The following is a 17059-nucleotide window of genomic DNA, read 5'->3' on the forward strand; positions in this document are numbered from 1 at the left end:
ACGTCAGTTTAGATCCAAATATTTAGATGTGAATATTTTCTGGGAGGTACAGTCACTAGTTCTTTCATGAGTCCTGATAAACGCATTGTTGGATTTCACAGACCCTGTGGAGGTGGCCTATGATGATGTAGTGACTGAATGATCACCAGACAATATTTATTACAGCCTACATTCCTGGAGCGCCACCATATGTTTGAGTTAAGTGGCTCTGAACGTTGGAATTAATAATTACTTAACGTTTACTATTTCCTTTACTCTGCATTAGGTGCTTTATACCAAAAAGTTTATATACAATGAGTTTGAGTGAAGTTCAGCAAGTACCATCCGGTACAAGCAGAGACTCACGGGCCAAAGGGTCAGAAGATGCTGGAGATTCCTGTTCAGTCACCATCCTTTAGAATGGCTCAGACAGAGGCAGATGAGCAAATCCACCCTCTGAGTTGCTTTTTCCTTGGATCAAATACGCATGAGGGCAGCCTATCGTTGGGTGGGTAATTCATTTGGGAATGGATACCATGCAGTGGGAATGTAAGATACAGAGATACAGGGTGATAGGAAATTGACTGTTGTGCAATATTTGGAGACCTTAGTTGAAGCTGAGATCATACACAGAGCTTGCTGCTATGGGAGTCCCAGCTAGCAAACTCAAAAGAACCTCTGGCTCATTCAAGATTCCAAGATAATCTTGCTTGTTTCTCCACAATGACATTTACTAATTACCAGGTATACCATGCTGTGCTTCGAATGTATTATCTCATATAATAACCACAACAACCTTGTGAGGTAAGTATCATTACTCTTATTGTTATTTTACAGTTCTGCAAACTGAAGCACAGAAAAAATATTTTTTCCCTACCATATAATATTGTTTGCCAGGACTGTATATATTATAAACTGGCATATGAGAACACTGAATATAAAGATAATAGGCACGAAGTGGTGACTTTGGAAAAGCATAGGAATCAGTGAATTTTATAGACATGTCAAAAGTGAATCTTCTCAACATCATACCACTATCCATGGGGGGAGCATCAGGATGAGAGTGAGGTGAGTGAAACACTCACCCTTGGGTGCAAAATGTAAGGACTCTGAAAAACTCAGTAACCAAGATGCATGATATTTTAATGCAATATTTAAAATTTTAAAATTAATGCAGAAATCTGTGATGCACAAAATGTCAAAATTTTAAATAAAGACAGGACTATTATTACTAGTTTTTCCTTCTGTCTCTGCCTCCAGTATGGGCTGGCATGGTACTGGATGGGAGACCTGAACTTGAATGCTGTGTCTGAGCTCAGAACCCAAGCTTGTAACTGTTGTTTGCTGATGTTTGTCAGGATTTGAAAGACAAAGAAGAGTCTGATATAACTTGAGGAATGTAAGACTGATGGTCAAGGATAATGGTGAAAACATGGACTTGGTTCTTTAGGAGGAAAGCAGAGAAAATGACTAGTTTCCCATGTATGTTCCCATTTAGAAACTTAAGGATCTGTATAGTTTGGCTTCAAAGACAGAGCACCAATAAAAATCTTATTTAACTTTAAACTCTTCCTTGCCTCTCATGCCTCTCTTGGCACTCTTTTATCAGTGCCAAGAATCCAATTACTGATCATAAGGAGCCTAGAGCAGTTTCCCCTGCATCTGGTGGTATATTTTTCTGTAAGAAATATAAGATACAATTAAGAGTGACTTGAACACTGAGAAACATTTCTTATCTCACATAACAGAAGCTCCTGAAGTAGGGTGATTATTCCAAGATTGGATAATTCAGTGCTTCAGCAATGTCATATGGACTCAAGCTCTTTCATTTTTAACCTTTGCCTTCCTCAGTGAATCAGCTACTGTCTTCATGGCTATAAGGTGATACAGTAGCTCCAGGCTTTATGTGCCCATGCAACAAAGTCCTTATTTCCTCTTTAACAGTCAGAAAACACCTCCCAGAATCTCTCATCCAATATCTGACTCTAGAACTAATTGTAAATTCTTATTTTTGTTTGTTTGTTGATAGGAATATAGCCAAACCTCACTTTTCTTATATTTAATGGAGAGATAAAATAATATAACTACCTCATTGGGTTATTGAAAGGGAAATGTGGGTTAGTATGTATAAAGTTCTTAGAGTAGTATCTGGCAGGTAATACACACTCTCTAAGTGTCAGCTACCATTGTTTTTATGATGATCCTTACTGTAATGTACTTAATTTAACTCACATAAACATGAGAGGTAAGAAAATATAATTTAAAAAAAACCCACATCAGTAAAAGGTTTAGTCGCATTGTATAGTATTATTTCTATTGATATAATTTGGATGTGATATCTGAGAGATGTAGTTAAGAATCAATTTGAAGACTACTATCTTATTTAAAATATATCAACAATCTGTATCCATTATCTATATGTACATCTATATCTATGTTTTTAAAGTTGTTGTTCACATAACTAAAAATCAGAGGCTGATCTCAAGCCAGCCACATTGACTTCATGAAAGCATCTTGGTTTGACTCTTTTAGAACCAGGCGATATACATGTCTGCGGAGCAGATATAGTGCATTTAGGCATAAGGATAATTAAACTGGTATCTATTTTGTTGGATTTTATTGTTAAGTTCCTCAGTGAACATTTAGAAAAAAGGGAAATGGGGAAATGGTCTCAATCTATTCAGATCATAAAAATCCCATTTGCCATATTCTTCCATTAGATGTAAAATATACTAGTGCTAAAAAATACATTTAATGGTGCCATTACAATCCAGTTCCTTACATATAGTTCTTTAAAATTTTTCAATTGCAATTATAAAATTCCATTTCATTTTCTTTCTGTAAGGTTTAATCTCATCATCCAGACTACCATATCTTGCTTATATAAAACTCTCCAGAATGTAGTAAAATTAAGATATAAAGAGTAAAGTTCCACTGTCATGGAGATAAGTTTTCCTGAAACCACCATTCTGTAACTTGGCATCCTTGAATAGGCTGTGAATCCCCTGAAATGGAACATACAATTTAAAATTTCCCCGGAAATCCTTTCTTTCATATCACTTTTCCCCTTCCTAATATATATGCTGTCTAAGTCATCTATGGGATCTTACCCATCAGCATAAAATGGCATATTCTTTCCATTTTAACAATGTGAAACAACAGAAAACAGCTGTAATTCTAGTTCTCTTCAAACATTGCCCAAACTCTGTCACTTACTTTATAGGAAAATGCACTTACCATCTCTAAATTCCTCCCATTTAGTCTTGAAGGCATTCCACTGAAACAGTCCTTTGAAGGTCACCAATGACATCCTCGTCATTAAATCTAAAGGTCTATTCTCAGTCTTCATTTTACTTGACCTATCAGCAGCATTTGCCGGTTGATCACTGTACGCTTCTTAAGACAATTTCCTCACTTGATATCCAAGACATTACACTCTTTTTTATGCTTCTCTCCCTCTCTCTCTTTCTCTGAATGTGTGGGCGTGTGTGTATATCTCTGTCTCCATCTGTCTTATCTCTCCTTGTCATCATCAATTGTTGGTTCATCCCTCTGACTGATCTATCTTCTAAATGTTGGAATGTTCCTGGGTCCACTTCCATGATGATTTCACTCAATATCATGATTTTGGATACCTTCTATCCTCTACTGAACTCCCAAGTTTCTATCTTCACCTAGGACTTCTCTTTCGTAGGTCATATTGAGTTGTACAAACATCTATATCTCCACATAGAGTTCAAATAAGCATCTTGAGTTTGACAAGTCTAAAATTCAGGTATTTATATACTACCCATAAAAAATCCTGTTTCTCTCCAGACCCCCCATTTCAGCAAATGGCATTTCCATCGTCCCAGCTTTTCATACCAAAAGCTTTGAAGTTATGCTCTACCCCTCTCTTTCTATCACACTCAGGAGCCAAACTATAAGTCTATATAATTAATTCTATCTTTTAATTGCGTTCAGAAAATGACTGCATTTCACACACACATGCACATGCGCGTGCATACACACACACAATCATCCTGATAGAAATCACTATCATTTTCCCCACTTACTTATTTCATTTGGCTCCTAATGATCTCTCTGTTTCCAACTTGGCACTCTTTCACACCCCTCAACACAGAGAATGAAGTTACATAAGTCAAATCACTTCATCCCTTTGATCTAACCTTCTGGTGACTTTCTATCTCCATCAAAATTAAAAGCCTAATTTTAGAATCCTTAACCTTTAAATAAAATAATATGTTGACATAATTCTACTCTTTTAAGGTATTAAAGGGAGAAAAATCTCTGAAAAGCTAAAATATTTTTTAAAATGAAGGAAAACATAAATCTAAAATTTAATTTGGGTTGATGAAAAGTCAATTGCAACTTATACCACATTTCTAGATAGATTGCCTCTCAATCAGATATTAGAAACTCTCCTGCCCCTTCAGAGTAATTTTCATATAATTAAAGTGAGAAAAACAACATTTTGGAAATACCTATTATGTTTATTTGCTTATACTTTTATTTTTTAATCTTTCATTTCACAGATGGTGTCTACCTCCTAGGATATAAAAAATATGGAAGATTTATAGGTTTCAGTTTTTCTTAATTCTACCTACTAAAATTACTGGAAGCTTAAATACCTTTTATTTTTAGGTATTGGGATGCCTAACAAGGTTAAATAAATTGAATCTAGCTGGAACCTGATATGAATACTATGTTGACAATTCCAGATTTTTCCTGATGCATTACAAATTATAATAAATGGACCTATCAGTCTTAGTTTAGTCAAAGCTACTTATATCAACTTGGCACTTACTGTTTGCCTGAAAATTTACAGGACCATCTTCTCCATGTTGGTTTCCAGTATGATATCTGACAACAATATCTTCTGTTCTTGAATATCCATAACTTAGGGTGTATATTGCAATTTGATTAACATAGATGCACATTATTTCAATCCATTCCTAATTTGCCCTGTGTTAAACTCGTATTTGGATTATAAACTTCTCAGGGACAATTTCTTTCTTGGTAGCCCCATAGTGTTTGGTACCATAAGTATTCAATAACTTTTCTTTTTAATTGAATACACATGCATACTATGACAAAATGTAGTTTCTATTTCTGAGCACCCCAAAAAACTGTAGCCAAGAGACATTTAAATGTACAAAACTGACATTTTGTGCCAAAGGCACAAATCAGGATAAACAGCTTTTCTTAATTTTTTTGGTAATGATTCTAACATTTTTCTCTTGTTTTTAATTACTTTTAGCGAGCTCTCTTTCCAAGATTGGCTCAGATCCTCTAAAACTTGTACATGATGCTGTGGAAGAAACCACGGACTGGGTCTATGGCTTCTTTTCTTTGCTGTCTGACATCATCTCATCTGAGGGTGATGAAGATGATGATGATGGGGATGAGGACACTGATAAAGGTACAAAGAGCATAGAGACACACCTAACTTCTCAGACTGATATTAGTTATGTGTTACAGTGGTTTTCTTGAGTTTAAACACAGAGGAACTCTTGGGTCAGGCTAAACCAAAATGAATACACTTCTGAGTTCTAATAGCATTATCAACAGGCTGCCAAACTCAGTAAATTCATCTCTATTTGGCTTTCATCTTACAGCTTATCTGCCATTATGGCAGGATGTCAAAATTAAATGCTACCATTAGGGTAGCATTAGAGCAAGAGAGGGTCTTACTATGCACTACTACAAATTCACAATAGTACCTCACACTTATATGCATCCTTGGGGAAAAAAATAGTAGCTATTTCACAAGCTTATTTTTTAGGAAGACTGAAATAATAACAAACAGTAACTGATAGACATGTTTTATACATGTAAGTCATACTCATGATCAAATAACAAAAAGCAATCCCACTAAAATCATAATCAGAAGTAAATTTATGGAAACAAATGGAGGTGTAGAATGGAGGGACATAGTCTAAAAGTCACAAAAATTATGCAACTAACCTATGTACTCTCTCACATATTAATAAACAAAAGGAAATAAACCCCAACCATACATAAACTACTGAGTGGATGTGAAAAGAACAACGCGTTATGGTTCTTGTACATGAAATTTTTTAGAGTCAGCCTTAGTCATCAGAAATCATGTATTCAGCCTTGACTACCAGGAAAGCTCTTATTATTTTAGCCCTCTCTATGACTTTGTCTGAATTTGTATTTGTTTGGCCCCAGCGAGAGGTCGAGACGAACAATAGAGAACTGAAATGAACATGATATATGAACTATAATGTATAATTTGGATGGCTGCCACGATTTTATTGAACTCATAAAAGTGAAACTATCTCACATAAATGTACATAAACAAAGTTTATATTTAAAAACTGGAATTTGGGAGGCAAAGTAATATAAGGACTACTAATGTCAAAACTAATAGATGGCTTTTTTAATGAACAAAGGGAAATGGGAAAATAGAGAGGCAGTATTATGCTATGCTAAAAGTTTTTCTAATTAACTGTTTTTGTCTTGATTTAGGAGAAATAGAGGAGCCTCCCTTGAAACAAAAAGGTTGGTTGTTTTCACCTTTAAAAATATTTTTTTCTTTTATGGCAATGTTGGTTTTCAGCGTGACTCAAATATGTTTACATGAGTTGTAGCCTTAATTTATTTTTAATGCACAGTTTTTGTTTGTGATTAGATCAAGATCTATAGTTAGGTAGAGGAATACTCGATTCTTTCCAGTGAACTTGATCCCACTATTTTTAAGTTGATTTTTTAATTGATACCTTCTTCAGTAGATGTACAAATCCATCTACACACAGATCCATGTGACCTGGAATTGAAGGAATGAGGAATGAATTCTGTAGCCTCAGAAATGGCCCAGAAGATGATGATGTCCATGATCTTTATTATCACTGTGGCCAGATTTATTAATTTTACATTTTTGTTCATTTTCTCCTTATTTTATTGGCACTACTAATAGTCTTTATTTTTAGGTGATGAGTAGAGGACAGGATGTGTGAAATAGTATAGAAAAGAGTAATCTTGGAGGCAAAGACATATCCAGTCAGTACGTGTCATGTATCATCCCCAAGGAATAGTTACCTCGGTGTAATTGGATGTGGAATAGAAAGATTTCTTGCAGAAATATATCTTGCTAGGTGCGTCAGTAACTGACTGGGGTGATCATAAATCCAGAAAAATGGAAGCAATGTGACTAAGAAAAAGGGGTATAGCTATGGGGCAAGAGCCTCACAGGGGCAAGTGTTTTCATAAGAAGGAGAAAGAATTTCTAGAAGGGACAAGGGGAGATGGGATACCATCCCTGAGGCATATTTGGTGCTGTCAAAAAGAAACAGTCAACACATGGCCAGACTTGATACAATTGTGATGTTTTACTTATTGCTGCACCTGTTTAGCAGCAGGCTTTTGGGAGTGTTTACTCCAGTGGAGAATTTGCTGGCTTCTGTTGCTATCTGCCTAGACCTACTGTAGATGCAAACAGTGGGATCCAAATTTGGAGCTTCAGCTTTGTCTGAGCAGATGATGATTATCTCATTATCTGGGGTAAAATCCACTTAGTGTATGTTAATTTGGAAAATTTGAATTTGTAACTTGTCCAACAAATGAGAGCTAAACTAGTGAAACTCCAATCTAGGAAAGCCAGAAATGAAAGTGTTTATGAAGTTATTGAGGAAGAAGACAGGTTTCCTGATCACAAATCCAGGATCCACAAAGCCAGAGCTCAGCCAGAAAATCCAGGTTTAGAGAATGTAAATTAGTTTATAAACTTGAGGTTAAAAACAGTTTTTTAATAGCTGACCTCCAATGGATAGTGCATGGAACATAGTAAAAGTTTAAGCTAATGAGTTACTAGTCATTATCAGGAAACAACAGCTTATGTAGAATGTGTGTTCCAATTAGAAATGGAAGAGAGAAAAAAAAATAGTATTTTCTTACTTGTAAATTGAATTTTACAAGAATGTCATAAGATCATATTCTCCATAAATCAATATCTAGAATATAATAAAGAATCTGTTCTTTTCTTTTGATTTGAATTTCCCTGCGGGATTATTTTTAAATTGTCTCTTCTGATGATTAGCATAAATTGCAAATCCACACAAAGCTGTTTATTTTTTTAATTATTGCTTTGTTTTATAACACAAACAGAAAAACTATTAAATAGTTTGGAAGGATACTTTTGAAAAAGATGTCAGTAATACTCATTAGTTAAAACAGTCTAAGTGATATATGTGTTTAAAACCATGTACACGAACGTCTTGAAAGATTACTGAAAGAAGTGACTAAAAATCATCTGAATATATTTTCGTAATCATATTATTCACAAAGTTCCATGAGAAAATGGACTTCTAAGGAAAGATCTTATATATCCTACTTTGGGTAAAGAAACTGTAATAATGAACATTAGTTGAAGTGGACTGAAGGAAATATAATTCATTATAATTACTGGGTTTTTTTTATTTATTTACAGGCTTTGCCTTTGTAGTGTCATAGAGGGGATGAGAATTTTAAAGAAGTGTGTAAAATTTTGTGGAACATTTCTAATTATATTCTGCTTTCAAAAGCATATTTTAAATAGTATTATTAGAGAAGAGATACAATGAACTTATCCCTATTTTATGATGGATTGTTTCATACATTTTCATATTTAAAAATTGTGGTTCAAGAAGCATATATTTTTTGGTAATCTAGAATGACAATCTCCTAAGACATTTGATTTTCATCCATTTAAATGACACTTTACTGATGTCTTCATGAATACTCTCTTTCCCATTCAGATATAGTCAATAATATTTAGTCATTTTATATTACCTAAATTATCAGGCTATGGTATTGTTTACTTAACTGTCCTGTGTCTTTATGAAGCATTTTATTTAAATGCACCTCAGATATTAGTTTCGTTTATCGAGCTGCTATTTTCAACAAAATAAAAACTCAACCACACTATTATTTATAGGTGAAGTTCACAATTCTAAATTAATGTGTAATAATGGTACAGTCAAATAATCTCAAGGTTGCAGGATTGATTATTAAATAGATTATTAATATGGATGAAATTTTGGGTCTGCAATTCTGTGGCTTATGTTATTATATATAAATACAGCTTTAGGGTATTAGATCTAGGGTCTTTATGCATCTTTATTCTTCAGCTTGTCAAAATTTTTAAATAGCAAATTCTATTATCAAACACTATATGATGAGAATCCAAGGCACTGAATCATTATAAAATATTATATTTTTATTTTATAACTATTTAAAACTCACAATTATGAAAAACAAGTACCATTGTAAATCATATTTCCTGAAACAATTATGGGTTGTGTATGGTAGGTGTGCTTTGTTTATCTGGAATCTCCTGATGTGTAGCTTCTTTGCAGTAGGGTATACATCATGGGTGTTGACTCCCACCTTCCAAGGGGCACATAAGCGCAGGTAGCTATAAAAGAATGAAACTATATTAGCATACCATCCTAAGATAGATTTGCCTGAAAACACATCTAAGTTCATAATAGTGCTTCTACTTTACAATATAGAGAAATAGCCTTCACCCATCCTAAAATTGCTGGAATGCTGACCAAAAAGACCAATAGGCCTTTCTGCTCCGTCCTGCATACATCTGCTAGAGGAGAACCATGGTATTGATACACAAGTGCTCTTTTTTTTGTGATGGGATGGTCTAACGCCAAAGAGATGGTGGAGTAGAGGAGAGTGGAGCAGAAAGAAGTTCCATTTAATAATGACTTTGCCTTTTATTTAGCTGAATAATGTGAAGGATTGCATTGCTCTTGAGGGAGGTTCCCATGGGAGCAAAGCAAAAAAAAAAAAAAAAAAATATATATATATATATATAGATAGATAGATAGATAGATAGATAGATAGGAAATAATAGGAGCTAAAAATTGCTTTTAAAAATTTAAATGTAAGTAATACTTTTCAAGTTATTCTCAATACTCGAATTTAGGAAGTGCCATTGGCTTGAAAGACAACCAAAGCAGTGTAGGTTAGTGACACTGATTGTTTTAAATATAATGGGGATATTTTCTGAAACAACTAAAGTTTTAAAGATGCATTGACTAAGCCCATAGATGCCACATTTCTGTGATACCTTTCATATTAATTCTGTATTGTCCAAAAAGGAATGTAAAACATACTTTATGTAAATATATGATAAAACATGTACTCTGATTATAGTCAAATGCCATCTTATTTCATCTATTGTAAGCTGTTTAATATTTTGTATCTCCTATTGACAAAAAATTAAGTCATATGCTACTTGCAGAACCAATTTACTCTATGTATATGCACATATATGAAAGTATTATGTATATATGCATAATACATTATGCACTGTTTATTCATTATATGTTATGCAGTTTATGTTTTTTACCTCCTATTAATAAAAAATATAAACTATATGCTAACTATTGGTTCTTTATATATATATAAAAGTATATATTTAATACATATTCTCTTTTGTATAATAATTATACAATTTTATGGTAGCTAACAAAATTATTAAAGTCATTTCTTTTGTATCTGAAACTTATCTATTTAGTCCCCAAAATAAAACATTAGAATTTGATATCCCGGGAATTGGCTCAGCGGTTTGGTGCCTGCCTTCGGTCCAGGGTGTGATCCTGGAGACCCGGATTGAGTCCCACATTCGGCTCCCTGCATGGAGCCTGCTTCTCCCTCTGCCTGTGTGTCTCTGCCTCTGTCTCTCTCTCTCTCGTGTATTTCATGAATAAATAAATAAAATCTTAAAAAAAAAGAATTTGATATCCCCTTCACACATATACTGATGAAATGTTAAACTCTTTATCATATCTTAGTTTCATAAACAATTAAAAATTTTACCTATATATTACATGACATTATTACAAATAAAATAATGTACAATAGAATATTGATTTATCTGGTTTTTATAACTTGTTTTCAAAATAAGCTTATTATATTAAATCTACCTCATTTTAGTCTTTTCATCTAATTTTATTTTATTTTATTTTTTCATCTACTTTTAATAACATGTCTTCCAGATGTGTTGCAAAATTTTTTCTTTCTTAATAATTTCCTCAAGAGGCAAACTAAAATCTTTTGAACTGCAAAACAAAAGTTATGTTTTTGAGAGACGTAAATTTGATTTGAGTAAGAGGTTTGAAAACAAGGGATGGTTTGCTCATTACCTAAGATGGTAAACATTTTTTATAAATAAAGTGAGTAGCATCCAAGGTTTAAACGAACTATACCTAAAGCAAGACATACATTTAAAAGTACATAGAATAATCTTATTTTATCCAAAATCATTATAATTTACAATATTTTGATTTTTCTTTACCCTTTCTGAATATATTGGTTGGTTACACAAGGTAATTCTGAGTGAGAGTAGTAGAAATATCTAGGAGCCATTTTGAGAGTCTGATAAAATCATTTGACTTGCAGGATATTCAGAAAGTGAATGACTCTCAGAATAGAGTAACAAATCTTTTGCACATCATGTGTTTTTCAAATTTTTGTTTCTAATATAACTGAAGGAGACATTAGTCACTCAGCTGAGTGATCATTTAAAAAACATTTTTTGTTGATTCCCTATGTCATTTTACCATTACTTGGAGGAAGATTTAAAAAAATATTTCTGTAATAAAATTGTTATCTCTGTGTTTGTGTGGCTGTTTATGTGCTTAGCTCTATATACATGTACATGCATAAGGCCTATGTATGCATGTGCGCATAGGTGTTCTTAAGGCTTCTCAATATGTGTACCTTTAAAAGTAAACAGTATAAAAAAATAACTAAAAATAAATAAATAAATAAATAAATAAATAAATAAATAAATGTAAACAATAGGGCAGCCTGGATGGCTCAATGGTTTAGTGCTGCCTTCAGCCCAGGGCCTGATCCTAGAGACCCGGGATCCAGTCCCACATCAGGCTCCCTGGAGGGAGCCTGCACCTCCCTCTGCCTGTCTCTGCCTCCCTCTCTGTGTCTCTCATGAATAAATAAATAAAATCTTTAATTAAAAAATAAATAAATAAATAAAAGTAAATAACAGGATTAGAGTTGTCATTGAATATTATCCAATTCCATCTGTAAATCATATCCACAAATACATAAACTAATTAAAGTTTTATACATCTCATAAAGAGATAGATGGCTTTCTAATAAAATTTTGCTTTTCAGGTTTAATAATACTTATGAAAATTTGTAAGATACTAACCTTTAGACTCTTATAGGATAGGAAAGAAATTCTAAAATTCAATATATTTGCCTTTTTTTCTAGAGAAGTGTGTTCGTATAATCAAAAAAATTTCCAATGTTAAAATATATTGTTCTTGAGTAAAATTTTGTGAGAGAAATGGAATGAAAATATGAATTCAAAAAGAAAAAAAGGAAAGATCCACAATTTCCAGGTCTTAAAAGGCTTGTTTATTATTTTAAATCCATAATGAAGAATCTCACAATATTATGACTTTTAGAGTCCATCGACCTGATTTTTTAAAGAAGAGAAGCAATTTTATTTTTAAAAACGTCAAAATTCATAATAAGCCATAAATTGTTTGCAACTTTTTACTTATGATAAAAAAATTTACAAGTCATCTTCAAAATATGTAAGGAGATGCAGTTTCCCAAAGTTTTCTAAGGTATTATTAACGGAAAAAAATTAAAGTGTCTGTAATGAAAATGAACATTTTGTGTTCTGGATGACCTGAGGATTCTGAGTGAAAACAGCAGGAAGGCCCAAGTTTCCACCACAGTCAACAATGTGCGTCCTTAAATAATTGCTATTTCAGAACACTGACATGTTTTATCCCCTCAGTAAATTTGTTTTTCAGTAAATCTTTTTGAAGTGTTTTTTTCTACGTCTCAAGCAATATGTTAGGTGGAGGAGAACATATAAGTCTTTGTGTACAGCATTCCTAAATGTTGACATTGAAAGTTTGTTAAATAAGATAATAAATAAATGACTGTAATGGAGTTTTTATGTGATTTGCCTAATAAAGTTAATCATTCCTTACTAATAATAGCAGGATCAATGTAACTTTGTATTCTATAGCCAAAACAATTGCAAATGAATTAAAGATGATCTTATTTAGTATAAAGTACTGAAAAGACCTTATTGAAGAGTTTAATGAATAGATGAGCAATTAATTTTACTGGGATAGCAAGTGAGATAAAATAATTTGGGCATTGCATATTTGTTAATGATGAGGTGATCACATACAAACTGAACTTAGGATAAAAATATGAATAATGGTAACTGTATTGCAAATGAATGATTTTAGGCAAAAATAGAAATATAATAAAAATAAAAAAATAGTTTTAATTCTCTTAACTATTCATAAGTACTCCCAAGTCAAAGTTAATAGCACCTCTGCCTACACAAACAAATACAGAGAACAAGGGATAAAGTGAGGAAGGGAGAGAGGAATGAGCCAGAGAGGGAGAGAGAAAATCCAGTTTTCTTAAAGTTAAAAATATATCTCCATTAATCATAGGTGTTGGTATTTTTCTATTTCTTCTTCTTTTTTTTAAAGTTTATTTATTTATTTATTTATTTGAGAGAGAGAGAGAGAGAGAGAGAGAGAGAGGGCATGAGCAGTGGGGAGAGGGAGAAGCAGGTACCTTGCTGAACTGGGAGCCCCACGCAGGGCTCCATCCCAAGACCTTGGGATCATGACCTGAGCTGAAGGCAGATGCTTAACCAACTGAGCCACCCAAGCACCCCTCTATTTCATTTTCAAATATCAACTATCAGTTTACCACAAACCTAGCATGATTTTGCTCTCATATTTCTATACTGGTATTTACGCGATTCTGACTTTTCAGATTGGGTAAACATTTAAAGAGAGCATAATTCTTTCGCTGATAGATAGCTTTTTAATTTTTGTGCCAACATTTCCAAGTGCCATGTAATGAATATACTTACCTCCTTTTTACATTTTATTCTTAGTTAAACTTCAGTCTGTAGCAACTCCGTATATAAGAATAATCATTACAGCACTCATGTCCTTTGGAATATGTAATTTTAGAAGACAAAAAGAGTGCCCTAACAAGAAGTTACATTTTATAATGCCATTTTCAGACATCTAGCTTTAAAGTGAAGAAAGAGTAATTTCAGGTATTTGGATCTAGGCACACTCAGCTTTTTGGGAAGGAAAACTGTTTCTCAACTTTAGGAGCATAGTGGCCTTATGTGTTAAATCATCGCTTGCCTTATAGGAAAGAACTAGATGCCTCACTACATTGGGCTGAATTTCTTGCTTCCTAATTATGTGCTGTTTGAAACAAGGAACTGTCCTTAAGTTTGAACTACCATGAAGACTGATATTCTGTGATTGTCCCTGATGCATGTCAACAGCAGAGGAAGAGGCTCTTCTCTACTTAGAGCAAAACCAATTACATTCCCCTTATAATTGTGTTTTTAAATTTCCCTAAAGCTCCTTGGGTTGAAAAGAACCCAGTAAATTTAAACTCGGTTCTTTCATTGTGTATTTTTCTCAATTGATGGGAACTCACAATAGCTCTTTGCAGTCAGGGTGAATAAGGAAGAGCCAGGAAATTTGTGCATCATAAATATTCAATACTTTAGTATTAGGCCATTGAGAAGGTTGTATCCCGTCATCGGGAGTAAGATAGATGGACAAGTTTCCGTGCCAGAGATTTGATTGCATCCATCTTTGCTGGCAGCTTCGGTGGCTTGCGCCAGGCTGAACATTAAGTGTCTGAAAAATATGGTGAGTAAAAAAAAGGGAGAGGAAATGGAAAGGTGACTAAACCTGTTAATATTCATAGGCTCAGAATATTGGTTACTAGGTAGGCCCTAGTAAACTTGTTAAGTAGATACATTTATCTTTGGACCTCTTCACTTAGTAAGTCTGGACCGGAACTCAGCCCCATAATAGTTGTGCTGCACATTACTCTTGGGCTACACCAGGAACTCTCTGCTTTATCTTCGGCCTGTTTTTCTGATTATTGATCAGACCCACAATGGCAGGGGGACAAAGCCCAGAAAAAATAGGCAGGCAGCAGCCTTGGAGGTGGACTCAGAATAAAGAAGTCTGAGGAGGCTGAGGTAAAGGAAAGATGTGGTCAGTGATCCAGAGATTCACTTCTCCATGGGGTTGTGGCTATCATGAACTCTGGGTCCACCAGGCCAGGCAACTTTTGTATCTTTTTTTTTTTAAGATTAAAAAAAAATATTTGAGCAAGAAAGAGAGAGCACACGCAGGGGAGGAGAGGCAAAAAGAGAAGCAGACTCCCACTGAGCCAGGAGCCCAATGTGGGGCTGGATCCCAGGACCCTGAGATCATGACCTGAGCGGAAGGCAGACACTTAACCCACTGAGCCACCCAGGTGCTCCCTGACAATTTTTGTACCTTATGCTACTAGAAAGAGCTCACCTCTGTGGAGGTGAGCAAACTAGAACCAGGAGCAAACTAGAACCAGAACTAGGTAAATAATAGTATGGAAATCCTGCCCCAAATAATAGTAGATAAAACCGGAGCCTGAAGGGACATGTCAGAGGAAGCACTGAAATTCCTATTCCCCCAAGAAATATGTACAATGGTTGGGTCAGAGTTGAGTTGTCTCAGAGACCCTTCTTATTCGCCATGATGTTGGCACCACAATCTGATCCTAGGATTGTTTCCATCTTACCTGTAAATAAGATTGGATAAGTAATGGAGAAGTGAATGAATGAGAATGAATGAGAAACTGTTATTCCAGACTCTTTTCTCTCCAGTTATGTAGGTTCCCTTTCTTAAAATCATAAGTAATGAGATGTAGGTTGCATACAGATGGCTTAAAGTTAAATTACATATTCTAGATTATGTATTTTCTTTTTTTTTAGATTATGTATTTTCATTTAGAATGATTTGTTGAAAAATAAGACTAATTTGTTTTTTTAATTTAAAAAACAAAACAGAAAACCTCCCAGTGGTTCTCACCTCTGTGCATCAGATTCAAATGACAAGAGACCAAAATTCATTTCAAATGGACTTAATGGAAAGGATATTTTAATGGTTTGAATGACTGAAGATGCAAGAGTGAAACTGGCTTCAGGGAGATGGCTGGATATAGATTTTTTAATAACGTGATGAGTAAAACCTCTCTCTTTGCTCCTAACCCTGCTTTCCTTCAACTGCTTAATTCCCAGGTTGACTTTCTTTTCCTACTGACAATTATGATGACCAAAGTTTCAGGCCCAAAGTATTTTACTTTAGCAACTCAGGAGAGGATCCTGTGCTTTTCCCCAAGTATTTCAGCAAAGACTACGTATTTGACTCTCATACTCTCATTGATTTGTATTGAGTAATATACCCTTCTTAGAACCAATCAGTTGGCCAGTGACCTGCAACATGCCCTTTGTCAAGACCTAGGGAATAGACCCACCTTTGGGAGTAAAGGGTGAGGGTAACATTCCCCAAATTCTTTACATTGAGACTGGAAAAGGATTGGTTCTTGAATCTAGAGGAGGGATGCTGTTGCAGTAATGAATTTTAGCAGGAAAGCCACAGATGTCTTTTTAATTTGGAATCCCATATCCCTTTCCACTTCAGATTTGCCCAGCTAGAATCTCCAGGGGTCAAGCTTTAAGCAGCTGTATTTTTGAAACCTCCCCAGTGTGTTTCTAACTCACAACCAGGGTGAGAACCATTGCAACCCAATTGATGAATTCTAGAAATGGGTGATTTTTATGCATTGTGACACCAGGAAGGCAGAGAGTCAAAGATAAGTGGATAATTGCATATTTTGTTTATACATAGTGACTGCTCTTCTATATAAATTTACCATTAAAAAAATACCAAACCATGAATGATAAAATGCAAACCAAGTTAATATCACTGTCACATTGCCCTAGACTATTGGAATAACTATTGACAATTGATGCTCATCAGCTGAACGCATCAACATTTTAAACATGATTGAGGTAGACTCGAAGGAATATGATGGGAAAATATTTGCACTGGTTCTCCTTCTGATGTTAACCTGCTGTGGCTAAGTCACTTAACCCCAGTAGCTTTCAGTTCTCACATCCATGAAACAAAGACGCTGGATTTTACTGATGTCCAGGTCCTTTCTAGCTACATAATGTTTTATG

The 17059-nt window shown here is 34.3% G+C and overlaps 1 protein-coding gene across 12 annotated transcripts in view; it reads left to right on the top strand.

Moving 5' to 3' along the window:
* TRDN (triadin) overlaps positions 1 to 17059 on the top strand; it is a 363753-nt gene that overhangs the window by 60014 nt on the left and 286680 nt on the right. For all 12 annotated transcript variants that reach the window (XR_012002811.1, XM_072765072.1, XM_072765079.1 and 9 more), the window contains exons 3-4: positions 5240 to 5401; positions 6475 to 6507. Coding sequence is in view for 11 of the 12 variants with exons in the window: in XM_072765072.1 (XP_072621173.1) it covers positions 5240 to 5401; positions 6475 to 6507 (195 nt within the window). In the remaining variant the exon portion in view is untranslated. The remainder of the gene's footprint in view (positions 1 to 5239; positions 5402 to 6474; positions 6508 to 17059) is intronic.

Source organism: Vulpes vulpes, chromosome 1, assembly GCF_048418805.1.
Source record: "Vulpes vulpes isolate BD-2025 chromosome 1, VulVul3, whole genome shotgun sequence".
NCBI classification, from domain to species: Eukaryota; Metazoa; Chordata; class Mammalia; order Carnivora; family Canidae; genus Vulpes; species Vulpes vulpes.